The sequence below is a fragment of the Talpa occidentalis genome, unplaced genomic scaffold (assembly GCF_014898055.3).
Source record: "Talpa occidentalis isolate TD23 unplaced genomic scaffold, MPIMG_talOcc4v2.1 talOcc4.13, whole genome shotgun sequence".
Classification (NCBI taxonomy): Eukaryota; Metazoa; Chordata; class Mammalia; order Eulipotyphla; family Talpidae; genus Talpa; species Talpa occidentalis.
In genome coordinates this window covers 12,657,024-12,667,180 of record NW_023601322.1, presented here as the reverse complement: position 1 = coordinate 12,667,180, position 10,157 = coordinate 12,657,024, and the positions used below count along the sequence as shown (strand labels likewise).

At 49.0% G+C, this 10,157-nt stretch overlaps 1 protein-coding gene across 1 annotated transcript; it reads right to left on the bottom strand.

The window, feature by feature from the left end:
- Positions 1–7,526: 7,526 nt before the first annotated feature.
- Positions 7,527–9,363, bottom strand: LOC119243747 (induced myeloid leukemia cell differentiation protein Mcl-1 homolog). Its single transcript, XM_037509678.2, has 2 exons — positions 9,146–9,363; positions 7,527–8,556 (listed from the first exon to the last, which is right to left on the bottom strand). The coding sequence occupies exons 1-2, from the start codon at positions 9,361–9,363 to the stop codon at positions 8,052–8,054; spliced, it is 723 nt and encodes a 240-aa protein (XP_037365575.2). The 3' UTR covers positions 7,527–8,051.
- Positions 9,364–10,157: the final 794 nt, after the last annotated feature.

Here is a 10,157-nt window from a genome sequence, read left to right as displayed (position 1 = left end):
AACTCAGGGGGAGCTGCTGAGCGTGAAACCATCTTTGGGTACTTGCTTTATGGCGAGAGCCCTGCTATCCACCCCTGTGTACACTAAAGTAACTTTCAGCAGAAACACTCCCATTTTCAGGCACTAGAACATTCAGCAGGCAGGTGACAAAACAGAACACCCTATACTCACATTCAGACTCCTGGAGTTCTCTGAGCATCACTGATGCTAGGCTGGCCTGAAAGGAAGTCTCAGCGGACTCTAACAGACTCCCCAGTGGGAAGATTGCAACCTACTGTCTCCACTGTGAGATTTTGAAATACGTGGTCCAACCACCTTCTCATGCATCTCCAGGCCCTGAAAGAGGTCAGGTAACTTTTATGACCAAGGAGGAGCACTAGGGTGGTGCAGAGACCCAGTGCAGTGGTCATGATCAATGAAATACAGTTGTCTGTTCCTGCCTGTGTGAACACACTAAAACACACTGACCCTGTCCATCAATATGATTAGTCATGTTGGATAACAGCCCGGGGCATGTATGGTACAGTTCCTTGTTCCAGGCGCTAGTTTGAGTCCTTCACCTGTGTTATAGCCTATGATCCTCAGAAGGCCCTGAAAGGTCGATTCTATCATCCCACTTTACAGATGTAGAAACCAAGGCACAGAGAAAAAAAGTAGCTCACCTACAGAGAGTAGCTGATGGAGAAATCAGCCTCCAGCAGGTGGACTCCAGAGGTTAGGATGAAATGAGGGGCTTAATAAAGGAAAATTGATTCGATTGACTGAGAGACTATTGTGCAATGGTTTAGTCACTCTCGCACTTTCATTAAGTCCATAAAAGACAAACGTTTGGCCAGCTCTCTGATAAGGCTGGAATGTCCAGTTACAAAAGCATGAGGCCAAAACCTCTTCTGGGGCAAATGAGCGGAAAGAGCTGCTGGACCACGCACAGTTCCGTCTGTTGGGTCTTTACCGGTGTCCCTGGAGCCGGATGGCATGTGGCTCCTGTGCAGAGACAAGTTCCTGGACAGCCGCTGTCTGGGGAGAGACCATCTGTTCTCTGCATATGTCCTCAGAGGGCTGCGGGGAGCTTTCCTCCCCCACTCCTGGGCACATCTGAAGGCAGGAAATTGGGGAGCCAGAAAAAGTCCAAATCCCTCCTCACGATTTTCCCTACAAGGGCACAGGGTGAAAATGCAGAAAAGGCACCCCCTCCACAGTCTTGCTTTCCTAATGTTCTTAACAACGTGTAAGGGGCCAGGACGGGGCACAGTGCAGGTTTTCTGATCCCATGCAGACCGGGTAAAGGAGGAGTCAGAGTCCTCAGTAGTTTTGCAGGTTTTTTATTGGGGTTCACCAGGCATATGGCAGGCAGGGGTGCTGGCTGGGGGGCTGGGAGGCTGGCAGGCCTCCCAGCCCCCAGCAAGTCTTCACTCTATCTGGGCTCTCTAGCGTTCGTTCTGCTGCTTCTCGGCTTCTCTTTTGGCTTTTGCTTCGGCTTCTACTGGTGCTGCTGCTGCTGCTGCTGCTGCTGCTGCTGCTCCTGGCGTCCCCGTGACGCCGCCCCTAAAAGCAGTCTTAGCTCAGCTGAATCCCATCTACCTATGCCCACACCCTATTCCAGGTGCCCGCCATCAGGCATGCATTCAGGACAAGGATCCATCATCTATCCCGATGGCGGAAGGGCAGAAAAGCCTGACATTTTCCTTACCCTACACAACGGACAGGAGAATTCAACTCTTGGGGTACAAGGGAGGAATTCCCTTACCCTTCTGGGTCTTCTTGGGTTGGTTGAGCAAACAAACATCAGACAGATAGTAGGAGGAAAAGAACCAATTTTATTACATGCCCATGGAGAATCTCTGTGGCTGCCAGTGCGAGAGTGACTAGGAGGCCTGAGGACTTGATGCTTGGGTTGGTGAGTGGGATGGGGCCCGGGTTATCAGGGAGAGGGGAGGGGGGCTCCAAAATCACTCGCTCTGTAACCCGCTAGGTAGGTTTCTGTCATAGACAGGTTATTTCTGGAGCTGACCCAACATCTGGGTAAGCGTCATTATTTAAGGTAATGGTACGTGTAATGGCAGGAAGGGACGGAGCAGGATCTGATTCAAGCAGATGGGTGAAGGAGGGAGTTCTGGAGTCCTCGGTGGCTTTTCAGACTTTTATTGAGATTTACCAGGCACACAGCAGGCAGGGGTGCTGGGGGGCCTAGAGGCTGGCAGGACTGCCAGCACCCAACAAGTCTTCACTCTGTCCAGGCTCTCCGGCCTTCTCTCGTGGCCTCTGCTGCTCTGCTGTTCTGTTCTTTCATTCTCTTTACTTCTGCTGGCTTCCCCGTGATGCCACCCTTATAAGCCCAGTCTCAGCCCAGGTGAATCCCATGTACATACGCGCACACCCTACTCCAGGTGCCCGCCATCAGGCATGCATTTAGGACCGCAGGGATCCATCATCAACCCTAATGGTGGGAGGGCAGAAAAGCCTGATGTTTTTTCACTTACCCTGCAGTACAATTCTCTTGAAGCCTGCCCTCCACATGCCAAGGTGACATGTGTTGGGAAAAGAGCCTGATGTCTGGGCTCTTCCTCTGAGCATTTTGGGGAGGCCTCGCCTTCACAGGATGATGGTATTTGGCTTATGCCCACAGGGGACAGGAAAACCATGCCTCACAACCCCCAGGAGATGTCCTTCTGAAATGCTTCTTCTTGCCACAGCAGGCTGCAGGTCAACTCCTGATTTTTCAGGCGCTGTAGCATGAATCACTGCTACTCTGCTCAGTTCCAAGTTAACCACACTCTCCTCCCGTCTGCAGATCTGATGGCGGTGGCTGCCGGTGGCTGCTGCCCCAGGCTCACGTCCCTTTGGTTCAGCCTCCAAACCCTCTCTTCTAATTCCCATGCTTTGTGAAAAGCTCTGGGGCAAGCTCAGCAACAGCAGCTTGCTCGTGCTGCCAACTTCTTGAATTTTCCTCCATTTGAACTATAATCAGCCGAGCTAAACTCAGTCAGTATTTTAATAAAATGTCAATTTCCTGAACTGTAAATGTGCACAAATGGTTAAAGGAAAAGGTACATTAAATATCAGTTGTTCAATCAAAAGATTAATTCCATAGGAGTTCCCTAAGAAAATGTTACTTCCAACAGTTGATGGAGCAAAAATGACCGGATCATAGGTCCTGGGTGATGCACCCAATTCAGAGAGCTTTCACTAGAGATTTCTAAGTCTCTGAATCCCAGAAAATGCTCTGTTATTTTTCTCAGTAGCTTGTTTCCCCCCATTATGCCAGTTCCCTGACTTCCTGTTTCCTGAGCACACAGTTAATAGCGGCGGATAAAGGCACAAAGGCTTACAAGTGACCTCTACATGCTTCTAACTCAACTTGAGAAAAGCAAAGCAGTGAGTCAGCCAGGCCCAGGATTTGCCCTGTACCAAGAATTACCAATTGGGTTGATAGTATTTACTAAATCAAATTGCCCTCACACTGAATTGAGCAGCTGCAGCATCAACCAGGGCATGGAGAGTGTATTAGGAGTAGTTCTTACCAACAAGAGGTTGAGGCTCACATAAATTTTCAGGTCTTGCAATGGAACAGTGGTGGCTGTAAAACGCTTCACTCCACCACTTGACATCATGTCCCTCTGTGACTTCTGGGAGTTTGTGGCCTTTCTACAGCTCAGCTGTTCCACTGACCTATTTCAGTTTTCGAGTCCTATGGCAGCAAGGGAAGAAGGGAGGTGTTTGAGCCTGGTGACTCCAAGTCCTCTTTTAGGAAGCAGTTATAATCAAAATGCAATTTCACTCTTGTTAATCTGTTCACAGCAACGGGAATCAGCCCACTGGGGAGCAAGTAGCAAGCCACAGGAAGGAACCACCATCCTGCTTTGCTGGGCCCTTGAGCTTTGGGCCAGCCTCTCTGGGATTCTCCAGGTTCTAAATGAGCCACAGGAGGGCTCCCCGAGGTGCTCTGGAATGCAGAAGCAGGTGGAGAATCACAAGGAAGGCTCAACTCAAGGCACAGACACAAACAATTTAGGTTCAAAGGGCTTCCCCGCCCAGGCGGTTGCTCAGACGGCAGTAATTGAGGACGGGGGAGAAGAAAGTGACAGGTGCAGTGGACACCAGTCCAACAAGAGCCCAGACAGCAGGTGAGCCTTGTTCACCCTTGGTTTAGCAAAAGGCAAGGTGCCACTGTGATCCCACCGTGTAAAGTGAGCTGGTCCCAACCCTAGACATGGGGCATCCCGACTCCCCTCCTCTGATCCATGGGAGACCCCACAGTGCCCTACAGGCCAATTTGGAAGAATAATTGCCCCTACCCTGTGCTTAACATCCTTAGCACTGAAGGGCACTGCCATGCCTGGGCATTCAGATGGGCCTGGGAGAGTCACACCCAAGCCTTTAACACCTGTAACCCAGCGGCCCGGGCACCTCCCTCGCGGCGATCACGCTCCTCCTCTAACCTGAGCCACTGAGAGGCCAAGAAGTTAACCTTCAATCTTCGAGAGGCGGTAGGAGCAGCTGTTGGCTTCCTAGGAGGAATCTCTCTATGTCTATATCCCTCGACTCCAAAGTTGATCCACAACCCCGAGCAAACAGGACTGTGAAGCTACTCTACCTTGCACTGCTCACATTGTTAGAGAGCAGACTGAGGGACACCCCAGAACCCCCAAACTTGCACACTCTAAAGGGACTCTTCCATTCGCCACATAAAGACACATCATACTCCTAGTGTGAAAGGTCTTTAATAGAATGAGTCTGCATCCAGCGGGAAGAGGAAGGCTGTAGTTTCCCAATCAAACACTCAAAGTTACCCATCCTCCCGTGGGTAAGCTCCCCGTCACACAGCGTTGAGTGGGGCCACCGAGGGCTGGAAGCTTGCCACACGGTGCAGGCACCTTCTGGCAGGGAGGCATAGGGAAGGGCAGAAGGGCCGGGCAAGCCTGGGATGAAAGGAGCAACACTGAAGTACAAATCAAGACTAAGTCTGCCACTGGCAGCCTCCCCACGTGTCTCACCCATGTCTCTTCCAAGTGTCCATCTATGGCTCAACTCTACGTGATTCCTGCAGGCCCCCCAAGTCCCTGGTGCACCTCCAAAGCCGAGAAGCGATGGCTTCTTGTGTCTCTCTCTCTCCAAGCGTCTCCCTTCCAGGGCTCTTGGGTGTCTCCCACTCCCCCTGGCTGCTCAGCTCCACCCTTGTTAGGTCCCATAGGAGACATGGAACCTTCCTTTTTTTTTTTTTTTTGAATAAAAGATTTATTATTTTCTTCTCAGGAAAAACAGGAAGTTAGGGAAACACTACATTTTACAGCCCGCATTAATCTGTAGTTGGTCCTAAGCCTTCCTGGCAACAGCTGGCAACAGCATTAACTGTTTAACCAGAACCAAAATGTCAACCCCCAGAGAATACGCATGGATGACACCAGAGACCCACATGTCTTTCCCTGAGAGAAGTGTAAGACAGACAAGTTGCTGAGAGCCACCTTTCCAAGCAGCCCCTCCCTTCCCATCCTGGAGGATTTGCCTGTGTGATGCAGCTAGTCAGCAATTTTACAACACTTGCCTCTTCTCCCTATAAACCAACCCCCCCCCTTTTCCCAAAGCACTTGGGCTCCCCAACCATCACAACCCCAACACAACATTTCAACTGAGACCCTCACCTACATTTCAACAGTCACACCTAGTAAATTGGAAATGGGGACCCTAAACTCCACCAGTTTTCATCTATGCACTTACTTCCACACAGGGTATGGGGAAACAGGCCTTTTCGCCACCATAACCAGATCTTAAGATCGAAAACTACATAAAGTGCTTGTAGGTATTTGAGAGACACATGATATAAATAAGTGGTTTATGATCAAGATAAATACACAAGCAAAACAGCTCTAGTTAGATTACCTATGGCTCGGAGGTGGGCAGGCATGACAATTCTCCCATTACATTCTCAGTCATTTAATTTATGCCTATTTTTATCTGAAGTCCACAGATTAAAGGTCATGTTCTGAAGTTTTTAGTTTACCAGTAGCTTTTTTTGTAACTCTTTGAGACTTCATGGACCCCACTTCTTTGTATAAAATTTAACATTCAAATGCAAAGGAATATAAAAGAAAAATCATGATTGTTTCCCTTCTACGGAAATCCCTAAAAGGACTTTTCCAAGTAATGACAGAACCACCAAAAGGGTGCATTCAAAAAAGGGACTCCTCCCACCTCAAGACTGCTGCCATAGCAAGCCAGGACACCACTACCCCCAACATACAATTTGTGAAAGCTGGAGGTCTGTGGACTCCAGGGGAGAGCAGTGGGCTTACTCAGATTACTAGTACCAAGCTCCAAAAGGACTAACAGTTCAAAAACGGCTAGGTTCAGACGCAGGAAAAATCTGTTCAGGGAGCAGAATAAGCAGCAAATATTCAAAGGAAGAATAGCAAATAAATGATAAGTTTTAAAGAATATCAAATCCGAATTCAAAGAGATGCCAGTGCAAAAATTTGAAACAAAGTTTGGGAACCAGTAATAAAAATGAAACAGTAAGTATTTGTTTTATTGATAAACTAGGCTCAGACCTGTCCTTAACAAACAAGCCTAATAATAGCACCATGGTTAGACTATAGCCTGCTTTTCTTCAGTCTAACGCTCTCCCGGCTAAGCTATTTCGGCCGCTTATAGCCTGCTTTTCTAAGACATCGTTTTACGTTTATATTATGCAAACAAGGGATCAAATGTCTCTCCATCCACCTGATGGGATCTTTTTATACACACACTTAGTCGTCCCATTTGGAACAGCTGAATATCTTTTAATAAAGGCTTTGAAGATGAGCTCATGAACTCAAGTTTAATTTTACCAGTTAAATTCTGTCAAATGGAAAGAACTCAATTGTGTAGCAGCCCAATCAGAGCCCATTATTTTGAAGTCATCACCCTGTGGCGCATTCCCCCCTCACCAAAAAACAAACCCTTAAAACTCCAACTTAATTATTCAAAACTTACATGCAACAAAGTGAAAGGACTGATTTTCCTTTCCTCAACTTCTCAACTCTAGGTTTGTTTTAAAAAAAAAAAAAAAAATCCCATCTAAGGAGTACTTACCAAAATCAGGCAGGAAAATAAAAACCTGCAGTTACCAATCAGAGCTGTTCCACTACAACCAAACTGCATACAATTAACATCAATTGGTTCCATATACATTCTAGAACTGACCAGAACATTTATAATAGAAAAGCTGTAAGAAATAGGTTCCTAACTACTAAGTTGTAAATTTCAAAAGGGTATGAAAAACATGTAAATTTGACTGTTTACATTTCAAGGAAATAGACTCTGTAAAAATATATACATTTTTACAGACATACATTTACAAGTCATTTCAAAAATTGAGGATATTCCACATTTTAACTGCAATCATTGAGCCTTAAGTCAAGTATTCTTGGCCATTAACTAGGCTAGTAAACTAAGAATCACTCAAACCAAACCAAAGGTATAAAACCCTTAAACACTCAAACTTTCTTGTCAATAAGTACACCCGGGAAAGCTCATTAAAGGAAAAAAGCTTCCCTTCACACTCTGTTGTACAGTACTGAGGCTTCGAGTCATAGGTCTGTTTCTTGTAGCTTAAATCCACACCACACAGCCATCACTGGTCTTAGAGCATCTCCTTTTAACACTATTAGGAAGTAAATAAACTCGAAGGACGTGTTTACTGAACTATGACTAGCCTGGCTACTGGCCACTCTCCTGTTCTAGACAAGGGAATTAAGTTTCTCCACTCCACCGTCTTTGCTAAATCTCAAGTCCCCCTCCTCCATCCATGGCCTCTCAAAAGTTTGCCTATAGGTAAAACTAAACTTTGCTTCTTTCAAACAGTGACTCTTCAAGGACTACTTTTCCCAAGTATTTATTCCTGTTACCCAGAATCCCCTTGCCACTTGCTTTTCTACGCTTGCTAGAGCAGAACTCTTGGAGGTTACAGCCTGGGCAACTTGAAGTCCAACTTCATAAATACACTTGATTTCACAGCAGTCGTTATGTGGTCTTGGTGGCTGGAGTTGGTTAAGAGTCAATATTGCACTTAAAGGCTACCTTATTAGATATACCAGACCAGCTCCGACTCCAGCAACACCTGCAAAAGCCAGCAGCACATTTCTGATGCCACCTTCTAGGTCCTCTACATGGAAGAAATCCACAAACCCATCCCAGCCTCTTTGTTTGACTAGCCACTCTCGTTTCGTCCTGACCAGGACGTCTGTGATGCTTTCTGCTAACGGGTCGATGCAGCTTTCTTGGTTTATGCTCTTCAAGTGTTTGGCCACAAAGGCACCAAAAGAAATAAGAGTCACAATCCTGCCCCAGTTGGTTACTCCATCGCTGAAAACGTGGACCATCACCCGAGACAAGGACTTGACGGCGTCCTCGCCCTTGATGTCCAGCTTCCGCAGCATGCCTTGGAAGGCCGTCTGGTGGTTGCGCTGCACGCCGTCCCCCGCGTGCCGCAGGGTCTCCAGCGCCTTCCGGCCGGCCGCGCCGGGGCGGTCCAGCAGCTTGGCATCCTTGGCGCCGGTCGCCTGCTCGCGGAGGTACCGGTGTTATAGGACAGGGAGAGGGGCAGCCCAAACCCCGCAAACCTGCCTATTCTACATGGGTTCTGCCATCCGCCGCATCAACACAAAACATAGGAGACTTTAATGGGAAGGAACTTTAATAAAACTAGGAAACAATACAGGTAAGGCAAAGAGTCTAGTTTCTAAATGAAGCACCCAAAGTGACCCGTCCCCTCGTGGGTAAAAGTCCATCCAAATGGGATTGGCCCAGAACAAGGCCCCAAAGCCTGCCACAAGTCTAAAGCACCTTCCAGTGGGGACCCACAGAAAAGGGTCACAAACAAGCAGACAAGCCCGGAAGGAAAAGAGCAAAATCAACATCAAGATAAAAGCTGCCATTGTCACCTCCCCATGGGTCTCACCCACATCTGTGTCACCCCGTCCACGACCAAAAGACAAGCGCAGTTTCTTCACGTGTCTCTAGGCTCCATGAGCCTCCTCCAGGTCTCCTTCTGGCTCCATCCTGCTCCTTCCTCCTTCTCTTCTGCAGCTTCTCCTCCTGCTCAGCTCCACCCTCCCTTGGGTGGGGCAGGGAACCTCCCCCTTTCCTGGGGACCACCCTGTTACACCGGGAGATGATCTCCAGCGCCTGGCGGTACAGCTCGTCCTCCTCCTCCTCTGCCGGCGGCGGCGTGGACGGCCGGGAGCCGTCGGTGCCCGAGGCGCTACCGGCCTCGCCCACCAGCCCGCGCAGGGGCAGCACCGCCGGCCGCTTCCCCGGGGGCTCCGGCTCGTACCCGTCCAGCTCCTCCTCGGGCGACATGATGGCATTGGCGGCCGGCGCTGCCATCTCCTGAGCCGCCGCGGGGGGAAGAGGAACTGGAGAGTCGGAACCTTCCTTTATGACGGCAAGGCCTCTGTAATGACACGGCCCCTCTTTGTCTCCAGCTGACAGGCCTTGAAGAGCCAGAACCAGAGTTCAGCAAGTAGGAACCCCACCGCCCCCAATTTCCACTCCTCCCCCGCCACCACCTGCACGTCCCTTCCAACAAGGCCAGGGCGCAACGGGCCAATGAGGCGCTTGGATAATTGACTCAGGAAAGTTCATTCTGCTGAAATAAACTCGCCCTCTGGAATCCAAACCTTTAACAGCCTTTTGTGAAATTCCTCCTAGGAAGCCAATAACTGCGCCTACTGAGGAATCACCTTTGCCGGGAGGCTTCCAGAGGGCAGGTATTCTCCCCTGCGTGAGGCAAGGGACCACTCTCTGGAGCCTCCCTGGGCCACCACAGCTTTACAGCTCCCGAGGGGAAGCCCCTGGAGTTTCATGGCTGGAAGCTGGGCCTGGGGACCTGGGCGTGTTGCCTTGTAAGGTCTTGAATGGAAATTGCCTCTAAAGAAGGAAGCCACCAGAAGGGAGGATTTCTAAAGCCCTTTGCAGTTTAGAATCCCCCACGTCGAGATGCTGCTGAAAGAAATGGCCATTTAAGGCACCCGAGGATTTAGGACTTGGGAATTCAGATGCTTGAATTCAGATGCTTCTCCGTAAGAACTGGATTTAAAACCAAGACCTAGGCTTCGAAAACTGGCGATGGGCAGGAAGAATCAAGGTGAACTGACAGACAGCAACATCTTTTAGTGTAA

What these genes read in the sequence shown, in the direction of transcription:
- LOC119243747 (XM_037509678.2), bottom strand. Translation starts at nt 9,363, where the DNA reads ATGGCAGCGCCGGCCGCCAATGCCATCATGTCGCCCGAGGAGGAGCTG. An exon ending in CAGGCGCTGGAGATCATCTC is followed by an intron (nt 8,557 to 9,145) that starts CCGGTGTAACAG and finishes TGTCCTATAACA; the next exon opens with CCGGTACCTCCGCGAGCAGG.